This window comes from Procambarus clarkii, chromosome 67 (genome assembly GCF_040958095.1).
Source record: "Procambarus clarkii isolate CNS0578487 chromosome 67, FALCON_Pclarkii_2.0, whole genome shotgun sequence".
Lineage (NCBI taxonomy): Eukaryota > Metazoa > Arthropoda > Malacostraca > Decapoda > Cambaridae > Procambarus > Procambarus clarkii.
Window position 1 is genome coordinate 13,470,434 of NC_091216.1, and position 23,533 is coordinate 13,493,966.

At 46.6% G+C, this 23,533-nt stretch overlaps 1 protein-coding gene and 1 long non-coding RNA gene across 3 annotated transcripts in view; both read right to left on the reverse strand.

Moving 5' to 3' along the window:
• LOC138355322 (uncharacterized) overlaps positions 1-23,533 on the reverse strand; it is a 449,272-nt gene that overhangs the window by 59,669 nt on the left and 366,070 nt on the right. The window lies entirely within an intron of this gene.
• Positions 19,414-23,436, reverse strand: LOC138355436 (uncharacterized). The gene is made up of 2 exons (XM_069310339.1): positions 22,902-23,436; positions 19,414-22,805 (listed from the first exon to the last, which is right to left on the reverse strand). Exon 2 carries the CDS (start codon positions 21,442-21,444, stop codon positions 19,468-19,470), a length of 1,977 nt encoding a protein of 658 aa, XP_069166440.1. The 5' UTR covers positions 21,445-22,805; positions 22,902-23,436; the 3' UTR covers positions 19,414-19,467.

Here is a 23,533-nt window from a genome sequence, read left to right on the forward strand (position 1 = left end):
GTTTTCTGTCAAACTCAAAATTGTTAACGAATTGATTCTGTAATAATAAAAATGTACTGGGAGGGAACCAGCGCTGAAGCTGCGATTTTTCATTTAGAAGTGTCTAATTGGTGATATAGTCAACCAAGCTGTTTGATGCACCCTGACGTATGGATCACAGCCTGGTTGATCAGGTATCCTTTGGAGGTGTTTATCCAGTTCTCTCTTGAACACTGTGAGGGGTCGGCCAGTTATGCCCCTTATGTGTAGTGGAAGCGTGTTGAACAGTCTCGGGCCTCTGATGTTGATAGTTCTCTCTTGAACACTGTGAGGGGTCGGCCAGTTATGCCCCTTATGTGTAGTGGAAGCGTGTTGAACAGTCTCGGGCCTCTGATGTTGATAGTTCTCTCTTGAACACTGTGAGGGGTCGGCCAGTTATGCCCCTTATGTGTAGTGGAAGCGTGTTGAACAGTGTCGGGCCTCTGATGTTGATAGTTCTCTCTTGAACACTGTGAGGGGTCGGCCAGTTATGCCCCTTATGTGTAGCGGAAGCGTGTTAAACAGTCTCGGGCCTCTGATGTTGATAGAGTTCTCTCTCAGAGTACCTGTTGCACCTCTGCTCTTCAACGGGGGTATTCTGCACATCCTGCCATGTCTTCTGGTCTCATGTGATGTTATTTATGTGTGCAGGTTTGGGACCAGCCCCTTTAAACATCATATTATTTTATGCAGCCCATTGAAAGTCCTGATTTGCATAAATCAGACTGGAGGTTTGCTGTCTTCTTTATATTGTCTACTCTCATATCACTGTATCATCTTCAAATGATGATACAGTACTATAGTTTGTGTCCTTGTCTATGACTGATATTATGATGAGAAAAAGTACTGGGGCAAGCACAGTACCTCGGGGGACTGAGCTCTTCACAGTAGGTGATCCGGATTTTACTGTGTTGATTATTACACTCTGCGTTCTGTTCGTTAGTAAGTTGAAAATCCAACTCCCTACTTTGCTGGTAATTCCTTCTGAACACATTTTGTGTACAATTACACCATGGACACATTTGTCGAAAACTTTTGCAATGTCTGTGTATATTACATCAGCGTTTTGCTTGTCTTCCATGGCACCTGAGGCCATGTTATTGTGATATAGCAACTGTGACAGGCAAGAGCGCCCTTTTCTCAGCCCGTCAACCAAACTAGATACACTTGCTACGAACACGAATACACAGCTGTGATGAGTAACACCTCCACGGACACACGTGATGAGTTACACCTCCACAGACACTGACTGGCGCGATGAGTTACACCTCCACGGACACGGACTGGCGCGATGAGTTACACCTCCACGGACACGGACTGGCGCGATGAGTTACACCTCCACGGACACTGACTGGCGCGATGAGTAACACCTCCACGGACACGGACTGGCGCGATGAGTTACACCTCCACGGACACGGACTGGCGCGATGAGTTACACCTCCACGGACACGGACTGGCGCGATCAGTTACTACACTTCTCACGGACATGCCCGTGACTCAAACTTGAGATACCTTGAAGTGGATCTGAGGATTAATGCTCTAACGATCCGGTCACTAGCTGGACTTGAACCTGATGATCAACCAGTCTGTTGGTCGTCCCTCCTGGTTGACAGTGTGGTCAACCTGACTGTTGACCAGACGTCGCTGCCCGCCTTCAAGATCACCACGTATTAAAACCTCACATATTAAGCAATATTGGACCGAGAAAATGTCTACGAGTCTTTCACCTCAATACACTCGTGACAAAAAGAATTACTCAATCGCCTTTTATGCTTCGAAAAGTTCTTTCATACACACACACACACACACACACACACACACACACACACACACACACACACACACACACACACACACACACACTACCACTACCACAGCCTGCCCCATACACACCACCACAGCCTGCTCCGTCAAGGTACCCACCCCCCAGATCACATTCCTACCCGTGATCACACTGATAACATTCTTATCTCCCGTCTTATGACCAATTTACCAAACAATTTTTGGTCGACAATTTATAAAGGAAAATTCCCGGAGCTATCATACATGATTTTCCTTCGACATTTCAACGCGTTCACGGTGGGGGAGGTACAGAGTGCGCTCACACGGATGGTCAGACCTTGAGGTACAATGACCCTTACGTCAGCTGTTGATAATGGTTAGTTATACCGTGGCGAGGTTGGTGTGATGTATGCCCGTCTTGCTCGCTGCCGCCGACCACAAGGCCACACAATGTTCAGACTTTTGTCGTCTGGTTTCTCACGTGGAAATATTTAGCTATTTATGTCTCTTGTTACTGCTGGCTGTTGTGGGTTGGCGGGGGGGGGGGGGGGCTTTTATATAGGGTTATCTTCAGGTTATCTTGAGATGATTTCGGGGTTTTAGTGTCCCCGCGGCCCGGTCCTTGACCAGGCCTCCACCCCTAGGAAGCAGCCCGTGACAGCTGACTAACTCCCAGGTACCTATTTACTGTTAGGTAACAGGGGCATAGGGTGAAAGAAACTCTGTCCATTGTTTCTCGCCTGCGCCTGGGATCGAACCCGGGACCACAGGATCACAAGTCCAGCGTGCTATCCGCTCGGCCGACCGGCTCCCCCAAGGTAAAGACACTCGCTGCCCCATACACCGGGAATTCCTGGTTGATGGGGTTCTGGGAGTTGTTCTACTCCCCAAGCCCGGCCCGAGGCCAGGCTCGACTTGTGAGAGTTTGGTCCACCAGGCTGTTGCTTGGAGCGGCCCGCAGGCCCACATACCCACCATACTGGCTAATATACACATACGGTGTATTTCCTCAGGAGAGAAGCGGCTCGGCTCGGCCAAGGGTGATATACTGCCCAATATACACATGCTAACAATGGACCATACGAGGCAGTTACTATTTATATCTAGCCAACCTCATTCATAGATATGTCTAACCTACGCTTAAAACAATCCACCGATCTCACGTCTATTATGTTACTTGGCAATATTGTTCTATAAATCAACGACTCAGTTGTTTCCAAGCCAGTATTTACCCAGGTCTTTCCTCCACTTATACTTGTGCAATTTATATCCATTGTTTCGAGTTCTATTTCGTACACTTGGTGTATTTTGTACACCTGGTGTATTTCGTACACCTGGTGTATTTTGTGCACCTGGTGTATTTTGTACACCTGGTGTATTTTGTACACCTGGTGTATTTTGTGCACCTGGTGTATTTTGTACACCTGGTGTATTTTGTACACCTGGTGTATTTTGTACACCTGGTGTATTTTGTACACCTGGTGTATTTTGTACACCTGAAGTATTTTGTACACCTGGTGTATTTTGTACACCTGGTGTATTTTGTACACCTGGTGTATTTTGTACACCTGGTGTATTTTGTACTCCTGGCGTATTTTGTACACCTGGTGTATTTTGTACTCCTGGCGTATTTTGTACTCCTGGCGTATTTTGTACTCCTGGCGTATTTAGTACACCTGGTGTATTTTGTACACCTGGCGTATTTTGTACACCTGGTGTATTTTGTACACCTGGCGTATTTTGTACACCTGGCGTATTTTGTACACCTGGTGTATTTCGTACACCTGGCGTATTTTGTACTCCTGGTGTATTTTGTACACCTGGTGTATTTCGTACACCTGGTGTATTTCGTACACCTGGCGTATTTCGTACACCTGGCGTATTTCGTACACCTGGCGTATTTCGTACACCTGGTGTATTTTGTACACCTGGTGTATTTTGTACACCTGGTGTAATTCGTCAACAGTCAGCGCTTCGTGAGTCCCAGAAAGTCCCACACAATTGGGCCTAGCGGCTCAGTGGACAGCACTCGGGGTTCGTAGTCCTAAGGGTCCGGGTTCGATCCCCGGCGGAGGGGAAAGCATATGGGCAGAGTTTCTTTCACCCTGATGTGCCTTTTCATCTAACAGTAAATAAGTACCTAGGAGTTAGACAGCTACTTCGGGCTGTTTCCTGTGTGTGTGTGTGTACTCACCTATTTGTACTCACCTATTTGTGCTTGCGGGGGTTGAGCTTTGGCTCTTTGGTCCCGCCTCTCAACTGTCAATCAACTGGTGTACAGATTCCTGAGCCTACTGGGCTCTATCATATCTACATTTAAAACTGTGTATGGAGTCAGCCTCCACCACATCACTGCCTAATGCATTCCATCCCTTAACTACTCTGACACTGAAAAAGTTCCTTCTAACGTCTCTGTGGCTCATGTGAGTACTCAGTTTCCACCTGTGTCCCCTTGTTCGCGTCCCACCAGTGTTGAATAGTTTATCCTTGTTTACCCGGTCGATTCCTCTGAGGATTTTGTAGGTTGTGATCATGTCTCCCCTTACTCTTCTGTCTTCCAGTGTCGTAAGGTGCATTTCCCGCAGCCTTTCCTCGTAACTCATGCCTCTTAGTTCTGGGACTAGTCTAGTGGCATACCTTTGGACTTTTTCCAGCTTCGTCTTGTGCTTGACAAGGTACGGGCTCCATGCTGGGGCCGCATACTCCAGGATTGGTCTTACATATGTGGTGTACAAGATTCTGAATGATTCCTTACACAGGTTCCTGAACGCTGTTCTGATGTTAGCCAGCCTCGCATATGCCGCAGACGTTATTCTTTTTATGTGGGCTTCAGGAGACAGGTTTGGTGTGATATCAACTCCTAGATCTAGATGTGTGTGTGTGTGTGTGTGTGTGTATGTGTGTGTGTTAGAGCAATATATGTAGTAGACATAATAGAGGAAAATAGATTGGTTAGAAAGGCGGGATCCAAGAGCTAACAGCTCGATCCTGCAGACACAAACAGTAAACACACACACACATCAAGTCCAACACAAATGTCAGCCCCACACCCAGGCTATTTAACACGGGCGGTGCTCCCACTAAGGGGGACAAGTCTAAACAGAGTACCCACATGAGCCACAGAGACCTTAGAATTTTTTTCAGTGTCAGAGTAGTTAACAGGTGGAATGCATTAGGCAGTGATGTGGTGGAGGCTGACTCCATACACAGTTTCAAGTGTAGATATGATAGAGCCCAGTAGGCTCAGGAACCTGTACACCTGTTGATTGACAGTTGAGAGGCGGGACCAACGAGCCAGAGCTCAACCCCCGCAAGCACAACTAGGTGAGTAGAGAACAAGGCACCACAACCCATGATATACCAGCCCGTTCTCACCAGTGTTCCCAACGTCAAGAAACAGTCGTACTAAAAGTGCCCTAACCTAACCTACCAGAAGACCCACCAACAGAAAACGGGACATTATGTCACTTTCGGCAGCCGCGACCATTTTCTTGCACGACAGTTTATGGCCGTAGGTAGATTATACGTCAAAATACAACGTGCTATTATAAGGCCGGGTTGGTCAGAACAAAGCGCAGAAAACAGCGATTACGGAACATGACAGACCTGATAAAGAGACCGAGCCGCACAGGACACTGATCCCCGGAACGTCTACAACAGGGGTCTCCAAACTATGGCCCGCCACATAATTTCATCCGGCCTTCCAAACAAATCCCTGTGTGGTGGCCTTGAAAAAATAATTATCGTACGAATGGCATCGCAGAATTATTCAAAGCTGGGGCTGCTGACTGGTGGCGCTCAACCCGAGTCAGTTTTCCTCTCTCTCGATAGTGTGACGCACAGATACTAATACTGGTAGGTATGTGTTGTGCATTACAACCAATCAGTTGTGTATAACTGTATATTGTGGGGATGGAGGGCGAGTGGGGCTTCGCTGCTTCCGTTTCAGGGAGCACAAACACTGTACAATATTCTTTTCTTTGTACTTTGACAATGCCTTTATCTTAGTTATACAAAATAGCAATAATATTATTGTAGCCAAAAATATTGCATGTTTAAAATAGTTAAAATGGTAACCATTAAGTTTATCAACGAAAGCTGTTGCCATAATATTTACCACTTTATAATAATATGCTATGATCTAATAATTAGATCTCATGCACTCAACCATCGCCAGTTCCGTGATTTCTTGAAAGAAATTGATGCGGAGTTTGTTAACTTGCCTTATTATACAGCAGTTAGATGGCTTAGTTGTGGAAAGGTTTTGCTGCATTTCTTTGAGCTCAGATTAGAAATTGATTTATTTCTCACAGAGAAAAATAACCCTCAGCCATTATTATCAGAATGTGAATGGATTTGGAAATTGGCATTTTTTGCAGATATGACAGGTCATATGAATATGACAGGTCATATGAATATGACAGGTCATATGAATATGACAGGTCATATGAATAACTTGAATCTGAAATTGCAAGGCAAAACAAATTTGATCAGTGACTACTTTGTTCATGTCAAGGCATTCAGAGCAAAACTTGCGCTACTTGAAGGCCAGGTGAAGGTTAAGAATTTGGCTCATTTTCCATGTTGTGAAATATTTCATGCAGAAAGTAAAGTTGAATTTCCTTTTTCATTTGCAAATGAAATAATGTCAGATTTGAAAAAACAGTTTCAGAAGCGATTTGCTGACCTTGATGCCAAAGCAAATGAAATCAGGCTCTTTCATAATCCATTTGACTGCAATGCTGAAAATCTTCCAACTCAATTTCAAATGGAAATTATTGATCTCCAGGCAGATGACAGACTGAAAGATAAGTATAGAGAAGGAAATCTGATTGAGTTTTATAAATGCCTGCAGCCAGATCAGTTTCCAAATTTGATAAAGTTTGCTTGTAGTTTTGTGTCCATTTTTGGTTCAACATACTTGTGTGAACAAACTTTTTCCAAAATGAAGTATGTGAAATCTAACTATCGAGCAAATTTGTCTGATGATCACTTGAAATCAATTCTTACAATTGGCTCATCTAATCTGAAACCTGATTTTAATAAAATTTAGAAGTCAAAACGACAGTATTATTCGTCACACTAATTTGGTTGCATAAAACTAAAGGCAGGAATCTATTTAGTTTACCCTGATTTTTTCCAAAAAGATATGTTTTAATTTTTCCATGTTTATACTTTAATATTTGAGGAAATTAAATTACTGACACTGATTTGTTTTTTGTTTTTTTTTCATTTTTCATTCCTCCGGCCCGCATAAATATAGGAAATACATAATGTGGCGCTTACATTGACAAGTTTGGAGACCCCTGGTCTACAAGATCAACACAAGGCACCTCAACTTCAAACTACTAAACAAGAGCTTGAACGAGCCTAAACCACTCTAACACGCCGCAAACATATGACTAAATATACATAAACCTGACTCCACCAGTATGGCCCAACCAGGTATGTGCGCTTAATTGGCTTTTCTAGTCACAAGCTTCAGCTCAGGGGACCCGCCTCTCTCCCCCTTCAAACAATCTAAAAGCTACTACGGGAATCTGCGCAATGGTTGATGGAGAGTTCAGAGGCGGGGCCCAGGAGCTAGAACAAGAGGAGTATACTCACTCAAAAGGAGAAGGAGCACTCAACGACTTTAATGGCCTGACTCAACTCCAGCAAGAAAAATGACAATGAAAACGGCCCTGTAAAATTACCCCGGTCCGCTAGAAGCCATCACGTAATTGGGTCTCTTTCATTTAAGTATTCATTATTCACTTGAGTAGGCTAACGGCCCGCTCCTCAAGGCAAGAGTCTGTGAGTGTGTGACCTCGAGTGAAAGGGAGTTGAGTGGACACTATGAGTAACTGAGTACATATGACTGAGTGAACAACATGAGTATGTATGACTGAGTGAACAACCAGCCCGTCCTCGTCAACCAGCCCGTCTTCATCAACCAGCCCGTCTTCATCAACCAGCCCGGCCTCATCAACCAGCCCGTCTTCATCAACCAGCCCGGCCTCATCAACCAGCCCGTCTTCATCAACCAGCCCGTCTTCATCAACCAGCCCGTCTTCATCAACCAGCCCGGCCTCATCAACCAGCCCGTCTTCATCAACCAGCCCGTCTTCATCAACCAGCCCGTCTTCATCAACCAGCCCGTCTTCATCAACCAGCCCGGCCTCATCAACCAGCCCGTCTTCATCAACCAGCCCGGCCTCATCAACCAGCCCGTCTTCATCAACCAGCCCGTCTTCATCAACCAGCCCGTCCTCATCAACCAGCCCGTCCTCGTCAACCAGCCCGGCCTCATCAACCAGCCCGTCTTCATCAACCAGCCCGTCCTCATCAACCAGCCCGGCCTCATCAACCAGCCCGTCTTCATCAACCAGCCCGTCCTCATCAACCAGCCCGTCCTCGTCAACCAGCCCGTCCTCGTCAACCAGCCCGTCCTCATCAACCAGCCCGGCCTCGTCAACCAGCCCGTCCTCGTCAACCAGCCCGTCCTCGTCAACCAGCCCGGCCTCATCAACCAGCCCGTCCTCATCAACCAGCCCGTCCTCGTCAACCAGCCCGGCTTCATCAACCAACCCGGCCTCATCAACCAGCCCGGCCTCATCAACCAGCCCGGCCTCATCAACCAGTCCGTCCTCGTCAACCAGCCCGTCCTCGTCAACCAGCCCGTCCTCGTCAACCAGCCCGTCCTCGTCAACCAGTCCGTCTTCGTCAACCAGCCCGTCCTCGTCAACCAGCCCGGCCTCGTCAACCAGCCCGTCCTCGTCAACCAGCCCGTCCTCGTCAACCAGCCCGTCCTCGTCAACCAGCCCGTCCTCGTCAACCAGCCCGTCTTCATCAACCAGCCCGTCTTCATCAACCAGCCCGTCTTCATCAACCAGCCCGTCCTCATCAACCAGCCCGTCCTCGTCAACCAGCCCGTCCTCATCAACCAGCCCGGCCTCATCAACCAGCCCGGCCTCATCAACCAGCCCGGCCTCATCAACCAGCCCGGCCTCATCAACCAGCCCGGCCTCATCAACCAGCCCGTCCTCATCAACCAGCCCGGCCTCGTCAACCAGCCCGTCCTCGTCAACCAGCCCGTCCTCGTCAACCAGCCCGGCTTCATCAACCAGCCCGTCCTCATCAACCAGCCCGTCCTCGTCAACCAGCCCGGCCTCATCAACCAACCCGGCCTCATCAACCAGCCCGGCCTCATCAACCAGCCCGGCCTCATCAACCAGTCCGTCCTCGTCAACCAGCCCGTCCTCATCAACCAGCCCGTCCTCGTCAACCAGTCCGTCCTCATCAACCAGCCCGTCTTCATCAACCAGCCCGTCTTCATCAACCAGCCCGTCTTCATCAACCAGCCCGTCTTCATCAACCAGCCCGTCCTCATCAACCAGCCCGTCCTCGTCAACCAGCCCGGCCTCATCAACCAGCCCGTCTTCATCAACCAGCCCGTCTTCATCAACCAGCCCGTCTTCATCAACCAGCCCGTCTTCATCAACCAGCCCGGCCTCATCAACCAGCCCGTCTTCATCAACCAGCCCGGCCTCATCAACCAGCCCGTCTTCATCAACCAGCCCGTCTTCATCAACCAGCCCGTCCTCATCAACCAGCCCGTCCTCGTCAACCAGCCCGGCCTCATCAACCAGCCCGTCTTCATCAACCAGCCCGTCCTCATCAACCAGCCCGGCCTCATCAACCAGCCCGTCTTCATCAACCAGCCCGTCCTCATCAACCAGCCCGTCCTCGTCAACCAGCCCGTCCTCGTCAACCAGCCCGTCCTCATCAACCAGCCCGGCCTCGTCAACCAGCCCGTCCTCGTCAACCAGCCCGTCCTCGTCAACCAGCCCGGCCTCATCAACCAGCCCGTCCTCATCAACCAGCCCGTCCTCGTCAACCAGCCCGGCTTCATCAACCAACCCGGCCTCATCAACCAGCCCGGCCTCATCAACCAGCCCGGCCTCATCAACCAGTCCGTCCTCGTCAACCAGCCCGTCCTCGTCAACCAGCCCGTCCTCGTCAACCAGCCCGTCCTCGTCAACCAGTCCGTCTTCGTCAACCAGCCCGTCCTCGTCAACCAGCCCGGCCTCGTCAACCAGCCCGTCCTCGTCAACCAGCCCGTCCTCGTCAACCAGCCCGTCCTCGTCAACCAGCCCGTCCTCGTCAACCAGCCCGTCTTCATCAACCAGCCCGTCTTCATCAACCAGCCCGTCTTCATCAACCAGCCCGTCCTCATCAACCAGCCCGTCCTCGTCAACCAGCCCGTCCTCATCAACCAGCCCGGCCTCATCAACCAGCCCGGCCTCATCAACCAGCCCGGCCTCATCAACCAGCCCGGCCTCATCAACCAGCCCGGCCTCATCAACCAGCCCGTCCTCATCAACCAGCCCGGCCTCGTCAACCAGCCCGTCCTCGTCAACCAGCCCGTCCTCGTCAACCAGCCCGGCTTCATCAACCAGCCCGTCCTCATCAACCAGCCCGTCCTCGTCAACCAGCCCGGCCTCATCAACCAACCCGGCCTCATCAACCAGCCCGGCCTCATCAACCAGCCCGGCCTCATCAACCAGTCCGTCCTCGTCAACCAGCCCGTCCTCATCAACCAGCCCGTCCTCGTCAACCAGTCCGTCCTCATCAACCAGCCCGTCTTCATCAACCAGCCCGTCTTCATCAACCAGCCCGTCTTCATCAACCAGCCCGTCTTCATCAACCAGCCCGTCCTCATCAACCAGCCCGTCCTCGTCAACCAGCCCGGCCTCATCAACCAACCCGGCCTCATCAACCAGCCCGGCCTCATCAACCAGCCCGGCCTCATCAACCAGTCCGTCCTCGTCAACCAGCCCGTCCTCGTCAACCAGCCCGTCCTCGTCAACCAGTCCGTCTTCGTCAACCAGCCCGTCCTCGTCAACCAGCCCGGCCTCGTCAACCAGCCCGTCCTCGTCAACCAGCCCGTCCTCGTCAACCAGCCCGTCCTCGTCAACCAGCCCGTCCTCGTCAACCAGCCCGTCTTCATCAACCAGCCCGTCTTCATCAACCAGCCCGTCTTCATCAACCAGCCCGTCTTCATCAACCAGCCCGTCCTCATCAACCAGCCCGTCCTCGTCAACCAGCCCGGCCTCATCAACCAGCCCGGCCTCATCAACCAGCCCGGCCTCATCAACCAGCCCGTCCTCATCAACCAGTCCGTCCTCATCAACCAGCCCGTCCTCATCAACCAGCCCGGCCTCATCAACCAGCCCGGCCTCATCAACCAGCCCGTCCTCATCAACCAGTCCGTCCTCATCAACCAGCCCGTCCTCATCAACCGGGCTCATAAACAAAGACCCAAGGTCCATTCCATCCACCCGCCAAACCCCTTCTTTATGAATGAAAAAGGGTTTACACACGACTCACAACTGCTGACGTTCGAACACTTCCGGAACAAGTGCTTCACTGACGAATTTTGTTCGAACCACAACGCTGTAAATGCTTCACCCACGTACTACAAATAATCGCCAACAGAACCTAAACAACCAACCTAACCAGTGCCTAAATATGCACAATATGCTAATATATAATAATAATATATATATTTGAGAAAAATTATGTTTTGAATGAACAGGATGTAAAAATTGATGAATGCGTCAATGGGGTCGACCGCTGGATGGAATGGACTTGGTCTGAGGACGAGTTGGCGAATGTGACGACGTTCTTACGTTTGGTCCAAGTGAATGGTTATTAACATTCCTTCTCTCAGTCCTCTAATACCAGCAACTATCCCGCCCTTCTATCCCTTGACCCCCCCCCCCTCCACATGCTACAGTGTCATAATGACTTAGCGCTTTCTCCTTATCATTCCCTTCCATTTCCACTAATGTTTATTTTGGGCAGGTAAATACTGGGCTCAGGAGTTCTCCCTTCCCCTCCCTGAGCCCCCTACACACTGAGCACTCTTCTTGATACACCAGCCTGTTGTGATCTAGCTTAAGTATGAGTCACATCTTTAGGACAGCAGCGACAGTGCAGACAGAAGCAGTGACAGCTTTCTGAGAAGGAAGATGCGGTCTAGTCAATCCTCCCCCCCCCTCTCTCCCTCTCTCTCTTTCTCTCTCTCTCTCTCTCTCTCTCTCTCTCTCTCTCTCTCTCTCTCTCTCTCTCTCTCTCTCTCTCTCTCTCTCTCTCTCTCTCTCTCTCTCTCTCTCATCTTGCTGTATAACTAAGATGTGTATGCATCAGGATTTATCTTAGCTGATGTTTGGAGATGAAATTCCACTTGTCTAAGATTTCTTTGAACATCCTTCCAGTGAGTGTGTCAAGTGCTTGGCCGTGTGTGTGGTGTCTCCTCGAGTTAATATGACAGAAACTTGAGGACTACACCCTGGTGTTGACAGACGCCAGCTGATTATCCTAAATATTTTAACATTCCTGGATTTGTTCGAAGAAATAGTAAACCCACTTAAGATAAGTAGTAATAAGTAAACCCACTAAAGATATTTCCATAGACATATCTTAACTGTGTTTGCTGCTTTTAGCACCTTCAAGTTGTTCTTTAATTAATTAATTTATGTATTCAAGAGTTGTTACATTCTTGTACAGCCTCCAGCACGCGTAGCGTCTCGGGCAGGTCCTTAATGCTAATATTCCCCGGAATACGACCCGCAAAATCATTTAACAACCAGGTACCCAATCACTGCTGGGTGAACAGAGGCGTACAGCTAAGGATTGGCGTCCAGTCAATCCTCCCCGGCCAGGATACGAACCCAGGCCAAAGCTCTCGCGAAGCGCCGGGCGAGTGTCTTACCACTGCACCACGGAGACTTCGTGGCAGTTAATACTTTTTCTAGAGTTACTTCTATTTTAGTCAGTTAAATGGGAGGGGGTTCTGGGAGTCCTATTCCCCAAGCCCGGTCTAGGGGCAAGGATTGACTTGCGATAATTATGGTCCAATAGCATATTGGAGCGGCCCACATCTCCACTACAGTACCATTGGTCAGACACTTCCAGCAGGTATGTGTCTAATTTTCTCTTCGAATACTTTCACTTTTGTACCAGTAACATTTCTTGTTTGCTGGGAGGTTGTTGAACAGCCGTGGACCTCTGAAGTTCATACAGTGTTCTCCGATTGTGTCTATGGCACCTCTACTCCTCACTGGTTCTATTCTACATTTCCAACCGTACCTTTCGCTCCAGTATGTTGTTATTTTACTGTGCAAATTTGGGACCTGGCCCTCCAATATCTTTCATGTATATATATTACTTTGTTAACTCTCGTCTCCTTTCCAGAGGTACATTTTGAGAGCTTTGAGACGGTCCCAATAATTTAGATGTTTTATAGTGTCTATGCGTGCCGTATATGTTCTCTGTATTCCCTCAAATTCAGAGATCTCTCCCTCTCTGAAGGGGAAGTGAGTACCGAGCAATACTCAAGATGGGACAGCACCAGTGATTTAAATAGTATTAACATTGCTGTGGAGTCTCTGGATGTGAACGTTCACATAATCTATCCTCTCATTGTCCTGGCCGCCGCCGCTATATTTGCTCGGTTATGTTCACTAAATGTCAGGTCGTCAGACATCATAATTCCCAGATCTTTTACATCTTGCTTTCCTTCTATGAGTAGATCTGCTCGTGTCTTGAATCTTATATTTTGTTTTTCTTAATTTTTATCTTACCTGGAACTTATCACTCTTCACCACCATAGTATTTTCCGCTGTCCGATCGAAGACTACTGATATCGTCTAGTAGTTTTTCAGTGTCTTATGTAGAAGTAATTTTCATGCTGATTTTCGTATCAGCAGAGGACGCGCACGAAACGTGGCATTTTTTTTGTATAGCTGATATGAGAATGAGAAAATTTCGTATAGCAAAGACTGTGCCCTGGGGCGTAGAGCTTATCACTGCTTGGACTTGATTTTCTTTGACTGTTACACTCTGTATTCTGTTTGACATGAAATTTAATATCCATCGCCTCTCTATATTCATGATGAACTCTATATTCACCAAGAACGGTAAATACCACTATCGCAGGCCCTCCACATTCTGTGGAGACAAAGCCTAGATACTGGCGTTATCCCTGATATACTAAAAACAGCAGAGATAGCACCACTTCATAAAGAAGGAAATAAGGCAGAGGCAAAAAATTACAGACCGATAGCACTAACATCGCACATCATAAAAATCTTTGAGAGAGCGCTAAGAAGTAAGATCACAAAATACATGGAATCACAGCATCTCCATAACCCCGGACAACATGGTTTCAGAACAGGGCGCTCTTGCCTGTCACAGTTGCTGGACCACTATGATATGGCATTAGATGCTATGGAAGACAAACAAAACGCTGATGTAATTTACACAGATTTCGCAAAAGCTTTTGACAAATGTGACCATGGTGTTATTGCACATAAAATGCATATGAAAAGAATTACCGGAAAAATAGGCAGATGGATCTACAATTTCCTGACTAACAGAACCCAATGTGTAATAGTCAACAAAATAAAATCCGGCCCATCAACCGTTAAGAGCTCAGTACCCCAGGGTACTGTGCTTGCTCCAGTACTTTTTCTCATCCTCATATCGGACATAGACCAGAACACAACCTATAGCACTGTATCATCCTTGGCAGATGACACTAGGATCTTCATGAGAGTTGGCAACAAACTAGATGTAAATCATTTAGATGTAAATCAGGTCTTTCAATGGGCTACAGAAAATAATATGGTGTTTAACGAGGATAAGTTCCAGCTCATGCGCTATGGAAAAAAAATAAAATATAAAAACGGAAACCACGTACAAAACTCAGGCAAATCATAACATAGAACGAAAAGGCAATGTAAAGGATCTGGGTGTACTCATGTCGGAAGACCTTACCTTTAAATAACACAATAAAGTAGCCGTCACAACTGCAAGAAAAATGACAGGTTGGATAACAAGAACTTTTCACACTAGAGATGCTATATCGATGATGATACTTTTCAAAACGCTTGTGCTATCTAGAGTGGAGTACTGCTGCACAATGACAGCCCCTTTCAAAGCTGGAGAAATTGCTGACCTGGAGAGCGTGCAGAGATCCTTTACGGCTAGAATCCACTCAGTAAAACATCTAAACTATTGGGACCGACTAAAGAGCCTAAATTTGTATTCTCTTAAGGGCAGGCGGGAGAGATACATAATAATTTACACGTGGAAATAGTAGATGGGCTGGTCCCAAGCCTGCACACAGAAATAACAGCACATTGACTAGGAGACATGGCAGGATGTGCAGAATACCCCCGTTGAAGAGCAGAGGTGCAACAGGTACTCTGAGAGAGAACTCTATCAACATCAGAGGCCCGAGACTGTTCAACACGCTTCCACTACACATAAGGGGCATAACTGGCAGACCCCTCACAGTGTTCAAGAGAGAACTATCAACATCAGAGGCCCGAGACTGTTCAACACGCTTCCACTACACATAAGGGGCATAACTGGCCGACCCCTCACAGTGTTCAAGAGAGAACTATCAACATCAGAGGGCCGAGACTGTTCAACACGCTTCCACTACACATAAGGGGCATAACTGGCAGACCCCTCACAGTGTTCAAGAGAGAACTATCAACATCAGAGGCCCGAGACTGTTCAACACGCTTCCACTACACATAAGGGGCATAACTGGCCGACCCCTCACAGTGTTCAAGAGAGAACTATCAACATCAGAGGCCCGAGACTGTTCAACACGCTTCCACTACACATAAGGGGCATAACTGGCCGACCCCTCACAGTGTTCAAGAGAGAACTATCAACATCAGAGGCCCGAGACTGTTCAACACGCTTCCACTACACATAAGGGGCATAACTGGCCGACCCCTCACAGTGTTCAAGAGAGAACTGGATAAACACCTCCAAAGGATACCTGATCAACCAGACTGTGACTCATACGTCTGGCTGCGAGCAGCCGCGTCCAATAGTTGACCAGTCCAGCAACCTGGAGGCCTGGTCGAGGACCGGGCCGCGGGGACGTTGAGTCCCGACACCACCTCAAGGTAACCTCCCTATTTTATCTCTTCCTCTGAATCTCTTTTTTATGGCCTAACACTCCATGGTTACATTTATCAAGTGGCTTTGCGAAGTTTGTACCTACAATACTTGAGTCCAGGCCCCCACCTGCACATAGACCCCCCCCCCCCCCACCTATCCTGCCTCTAGGCCCACCTGCTTCTAGTCCGTCACCTACATGTTGGCCCGCTCCCCCACCTGCATCTAGAACCCCTCACCTGTTCCGGATACCTACACAAGTCGACTGGGTTGCGTGCATTTCCCTCATATGGACAGGACGCAAAATGCACCTTCCCAGCAGCGGCCATCTGCGGTAGAAGCCTCGGCCTCGCTGCTCTAAATCCTTTTAAGGAATATTTTGAAAATGCTATTATTGGAAATCTCTTATCGGCTCATATCCCGGGAACCCCCCCCCCCCCTTCCCCTCACACACACACACACACACTTTACCTCGCGATGATTCCGGGGCTTAGCGTTCCCGCGGCCCGGTCCTCGATCAGGCCTCCTGGTTGCTGGACTGGTCAACCAGGCTGTTTGGCTGCTTGGCACACTCATACTCCTTGTTCATCTTCTTTCTCTTACTTGCTTATCCTGCGGCTCTTATACTTTATTATGCACCAGCCCAAGACCTGATGTGTACCTCTTAGAGTTAACACACGTACACACACACGCACGCAAGCACACACACGCACGCAAGCACACACGCACTCACGCACACACGCACTCACGCACACACACATGTACCTTGTCAAGCATATGACGAAGCTGGAAAAATATCAGAGGTATGCCACTAGGCTAGTCCCAGAACTAAGAGGCGTGAGTTACGAGGAAATGTTGCGGGAAATGCAGGCTTTCACTACGCTGGAAGATAGAAGAGTAAGGGGAGACATGATCACTACCTACAAAATTATCAGAAGAAATGACAGGGTAGATGAAGACAAACTGTTTAACACTGGTGGTACTCGAACAAGGGGACACAGGTGGAGACTGAGTACCCACATGAGCCACAGGGACGTTAGAAAAGACCTTTTTCAGTGTCGAGTAGTTAACAGGTGGAATGCATTAGGCAGTGATGTGGTGGAGGCTGACTCCATACACAGTTTCAAATGTAGATATGATAGAGCCCAGTAGGCTCAGGAACCTGTACACCTGTTGATTGACAGTTGAGAGGCGGGACCAAAGAGCCAGAGCTCAACCCCCGCAAGCACAGCTAGGTGAGTACAACTATGTATATGCGCGAGTGTACTCACCTATAGCTGCCACCGTAACCCTTGCCACTACCGCCCTCACGATGGGTATGGGGTGCATAATAAACGAACAAAACTAATGCCTGCCTTCCATCCAATAACTCTCTCCATCCCCCTGTTACCTACTGCCTCTACCTCACTCACGGCCCCTCACCCTGTCCCTCACCTCGTCCCTCACTGCCCCTCACCTCGTCCCTCACTGCCCCTCACCTCGTCCCTCACTGCCCCTCACCTCGTCCCTCACTGCCCCTCACCTCGTCCCTCACTGCCCCTCACCTCGTCCCTCACTGCCCCTCACCTCGTCCCTCACTGCCCCTCACCTCGTCCCTCACTGTCCCTCACCTCGTCCCTCACTGCCTCTCACCTCGTCCCTCACTGCCCCTCACCTCGTCCCTCACTGCCCCTCACCTCGTCCCTCACTGCCCCTCACCTCGTCCCTCACTGCCTCTCACCTCGTCCCTCACTGCCCCTCACCTCGTCCCTCACTGCCCCTCACCTCGTCCCTCACTGCCCCTCACCTCGTCCCTCACTGCCCCTCTCCTCGTCCCTCACTGCTCCTCACCTCGTCCCTCACTGCCCCTCACCTCGTCCCTCACTGCCTCTCACCTCGTCCCTCACTGCCTCTCACCTCGTCCCTCACTGTCCCTCACTGCCCCTCACCTCGTCCCTCACTGCTCCTCACCTCGTCCCTCACTGCCTCTCACCTCGTCCCTCACTGTCCCTCACTTCGTCCCTCACTGCCCCTCTGTGGGAACCGACCTGTGAGATTTATATTTATTTGATTTATATGAATTTATATTTACGTTAATTTATATACTTCGATAGCAATTTGTATAATGATAAGTGGACTGTATTTCTGCAATAATCTCTTAATCTCACAAATCGATCCTCTACACATTAGGGGGGGTTTATATTTATATATATGCAGCCAATCAAACTACTGTATTAACTACATACATTGAAAAGGTTCCTTATCTTATAGTACAGCAGGTTAGTCCACCAGGTATAACTAGGGTGTAGACACCAAATTATCCTCTTTGAGGTAGCTTCCATATCACCCAGTAACTGGTGCACAATCTTGCATCCTCGTCTTGACCTGTCAAAAGTGCGCTAGCTGTGAAGCCAGATACCTATATATGACAAGTATATCAGAGAAAACAGTACATGGAACATGAAGACCTGGCTTAATTACCTTTAGTTTGAGGCGATTTCGCGTTCTAACCGGCTAACCCTATATCCTGACATTAATGGCCATAAATGAATGATAAACGGGTTTCGGATAGACACTTAACTTGTATTTGTAGACAGCGTGTTGACAATGGTACACCTTTGGGTTCCATAACACTACGTCCAAGTAAATTTAACAGGAGCCGAATTTGCTCCCGTGTGAGCCTCTGGTCTCAATAAACCATGGCTGCCCTCCTCCTCCCTCTGACGCCTGGCTTACATTGTCCAGATTTCAGAACATGATAGAAGGGTCACATTTACTCTACTTTAATATTGATAATTAAGTTAATTTATATGAGATGTTTTTATGATGGTAAAGTCCAAAGACTAATGTATTTAAGAATAATTCCCACCATAATAGGTGGTGAATTATAATAGTATGTGGTGATGATATCCCGTTTTCTATAGACGGTAATTCCACTACAAGTTACGTTTTCTATGGGTAACTTGTTGGTAATACAGTTATTATCTGTATGATTATTATTAAATGGTGTCGGATTTTCCGACATAATTCCCCAGGGGGCTGCTCACGGGTCGAAGTCCTCTTTAGAACAGACGAACACCGATACTCCTCCTTCGAATTATTAGATTAATTTGATGTTAGTAGTTAGTAATCACACATTTGTGCGTCTGTTCGTGCAGGACGGATGTCCCGTACTAGAGTTGCAGGGGTTAGAAGTCTAATGCGATTTCATTTCCCTGTCAACTCTTGAAAGGCTAATATTCAAGCCTTATTACATATTATTTAACCCAGAAGACTGGATGTGATCAAGTACTACAGTCAAGTATGATTCAGGGACTGCAGTGTGATCAGTGACATAGATATAACTTGAAGTTTGTTCAAGTAACTGGTCACTGATATATAAACACTGAGGCCCATGGAATACATCTTGATTAAATAATAAATGTATCAAATCAGTCATCAGATTTATTAGGGTTTAATTTAGTTAATTGATTCAGAAGATTGAATAGCTCATCATTAAAGTAAAGTATGGTTCTGAGACTGCAGTGGGTTCAGTGACATTGGTCGCAGTGACTTGTAGCTGTTTTAGGCTACTGTTCACTGATTTGCCACTGAGGCCTCATGAACTCATCTTCAGCTTCAAATGATGATACTAACATCAACCTCTGTTGGTATAGTCAGCTGTAATCTCCTTAGTATAATGCTACTGGAGAAATATAATCAGCTGACAAATTTAGATTTCTACTGGTATTGTTTATCTGCAGGCATAGGTCTCCTCAGGCTTGATACTGGGCCTGAGAGTAATTTACCTCCTGCAGAGTTTAACATGGTTATACCCTGATATTTAGTAGGGCTACCGATGAATCGATGGCAATAGTCTGTCCCAACAAGGAGACCGAAGTCAGTGAGGTGATCAGACTTAATATTATCTGCCAATTTTATTCCTCCATTTCTCAGGAATTTGGCTGTTGCTCTCAGACCTTGAACTTGTAGGTCTACTGGTATTTTGTCCACCACAATGGCTTGTACTCGACAGATGTACCTGCCTAAACGTACTGATGGTTGTACCACCTGGTAGACTTGAGGTCCTGCATCTGTTACAAACCCTGAGATGTTGAATGACATCTGGGCTACAGGCCTTAATTGTAATTCATCTGCCAGCTTTTTAGTGATATATGTTCTTTGGGATCCTTGGTCAAACAACCCACGGGTATGGACCTTGGCCCTCTTATTCAGGATGGTAATTTGGGCAGTAGGCAAAGTCGTATTACCTTTAGACTTTGCCGAATGGACACTCTTTGTTTGTTGCACCTTGCAGTACTGTACTGTGGTGGGAATGCTATCTTCCACCTTGGGTCTTGAATACGTTAATTTCGTATATTTGCACAGTGCTGCATGGTGCCTACCTCTTCTACACCTGTTGCAGGTGTTGAATTGGGTATCACAATAGTCTATGTTGTGTGACTTGAGACACCTTGCACATCTCCCTAATTCCTGGAGTCGCTCCATACGAGTGTCTCTGGTTGGATAATTAGCACAACAGTATGTTGAATGTTTCTTTTTGCAGAACATACAAGTCCCCCAGCCTACTGCACGTTTGGAAGTTACCGGTTTGGGTGAACTAGTAACAGTAGGCTTGGAGGTTGCTGCTGCATTGTCAGATTTTCTGCAACTTGATGTTTGAGTAATTGGTTGATGTTTATTTGGGGTGGTTGTTTTACCCTTTAATTGACTATTATTTTCTATTTCTGAAGGCTTGCAAGAGGCTTTAACTTCCTCATTTGCTCGTCGTTTGTTTATGATGGAATGTAAACCTTCAGTGATGTCCTGTACTGTCAGGATGGTGTTATGTTGATGTGCATATAATTCATCTAGTATATCGCTGGACAATTTTCGTTGAAGGACTACTTTGGTCATCCATTCACTAGTAGTTATATCAACCTTAAGTCTGAATGTTCTTAGTAGTGACTCAAACTCCATGCTGAAGGATTGTAATGAGTCAGCAGTCTGATCAGGTTGAGGTAAATCCAGCAATTGTAGTACTAGATGTATGACAGTTTTCTCATTGCCAGCATTATTCCTAGGAGGCTGGACTGGGAAATTAGTGCTGTCGCTATTTTCATTTACATTTTCTACTACTGGTTCAGCTTCACCTCTAGTTTGGAGGCATGTTAACTTAGTAGCTTCAGGTATTGGGTTTTCAGAAACCACAGAGACTGTGGATAAATTGTCTGAAAACTGCTTAATTTCTGGTGGTATATTATTGGGTGAAGCTGTAGTGGGTGAAGCTTTACTGGGTGAAGCTTTATCCTTGTTGATTAAAGGATCTAATCTGGCTTTACATTTATTCTCAAAAAGATCCAGATCATCCATAACATTATCTACTTTATTTGATGTACTTGCTATTTGTTCTGATTCAATTATCCTGTGTAAATGTTCCAACCTGGCTTGAGTTTCTTCTTCATATTGTGCTAGGTCAGACAGGAATGGTTCCACATCTTCAACTACTATGTCGTCGTCGTCGTGGACCTGATTTTGGTAAGATTTCCTATTTGCTTTCAATATATGCAATTGGGTTTGAATCTGCAACAGTGGTATTTTCAACCGACGATAATTAATTACAGGCTCATATAACAACTGTTCATATTGGTTGAGATCTCTTGTTAGTTGGCGTTTGCTTGATATTAAAGCACGCTTTGCTTTCTGTGGATTAGTCATGGTGACTTGTTAATTGGGCACCACTGGCTCATAAATTGTGAGCAAGTACTAATGGTAGCCTAGGGTAAATTCTGCACTCACTAGGCAATAATCCTACCTCTACTAGAGGTTAGCACTTAAAATTAATACACATTATATATATACAATCATACACACTAATGATTTGAGTGATAAACCAGTGTCACTGGAAGTACCTTTAGGTTAGCTCTTCTATATCACCCTAGGATGGTAGAGACACTAATTAATCACTCAAAGGTGTAATGATCATAAGTAATTTATTATATATACAACTCAATTCGAGTTGATAAAAATTACACCCAAAATAGGGTTTGCACCATTCATTAATGGTGTTAGGTTGTTCAATATAGTACAACTGACTATGGTAATAATGGGACTAGGATGAACGATAATAGTTCAACTAGTCAATGGTTTTATCCTACCCTGTTGTGGGTTGGCAATTAGTAAATATTATACTGTGAACACTAGTGCAATATATATTAAATAATTCTCTATTTGGAGAAATAATATACACAATTATTGATAATAGCCTCTTAATTAGCCTCTATGAAACTTCTAATATTATCTAGAAGTATTAAATATTATTAGTGACCTCGCGAAATAAACTCCACAAAATTCGTAGATAATCTCTCGCGAAATGTAACACCACGAAATCCGTGAACAATCTCGCGAAGACACAGTCACTAATTTGGCTGGATTCTATATTAGCGCTGTCATTTCACAGAATAACACGCCACCAAATCTGTGGGTGTGCATGAAACCGCTGACTAAGGCTGAACTCGGCTGAGGGAGGCTCCTGAGCTCCCACGAGGCATCGCCGCTGTCTATGACTGGCTGGCTTTGTTTAAATAACACTGCACTAGTATATTTAATGAATCCACTGGATAACTGGTTCATCCGGTACTAAGATGACCAAATGTGGGTTCAAAGGATCAAATAATCCGTCATCCGGTTCGAAGATGACCAAATAATCCGGTTCGAAGGACCAAATAATGTGGGAACCGACCTGTGAGATTTATATTTATTTGATTTATATGAATTTATATTTACGTTAATTTATATACTTCGATAGCAATTTGTATAATGATAAGTGGACTGTATTTCTGCAATAATCTCTTAATCTCACAAATCGATCCTCTACACATTAGGGGGGGTTTATATTTATATATATGCAGCCAATCAAACTACTGTATTAACTACATACATTGAAAAGGTTCCTTATCTTATAGTACAGCAGGTTAGTCCACCAGGTATAACTAGGGTGTAGACACCAAATTATCCTCTTTGAGGTAGCTTCCATATCACCCAGTAACTGGTGCACAATCTTGCATCCTCGTCTTGACCTGTCAAAAGTGCGCTAGCTGTGAAGCCAGATACCTATATATGACAAGTATATCAGAGAAAACAGTACATGGAACATGAAGACCTGGCTTAATTACCTTTAGTTTGAGGCGATTTCGCGTTCTAACCGGCTAACCCTATATCCTGACATTAATGGCCATAAATGAATGATAAACGGGTTTCGGATAGACACTTAACTTGTATTTGTAGACAGCGTGTTGACAATGGTACACCTTTGGGTTCCATAACACTACGTCCAAGTAAATTTAACAGGAGCCGAATTTGCTCCCGTGTGAGCCTCTGGTCTCAATAAACCATGGCTGCCCTCCTCCTCCCTCTGACGCCTGGCTTACATTGTCCAGATTTCAGAACATGATAGAAGGGTCACATTTACTCTACTTTAATATTGATAATTAAGTTAATTTATATGAGATGTTTTTATGATGGTAAAGTCCAAAGACTAATGTATTTAAGAATAATTCCCACCATAATAGGTGGTGAATTATAATAGTATGTGGTGATGATATCCCGTTTTCTATAGACGGTAATTCCACTACAAGTTACGTTTTCTATGGGTAACTTGTTGGTAATACAGTTATTATCTGTATGATTATTATTAAATGGTGTCGGATTTTCCGACACCCTCACCTCGTCCCTCACTGTCCCTCACCTCGTCCCTCACTGCCCCTCACCTCGTCCCTCACTGCTCCTCACCTCGTCCCTCACTGCT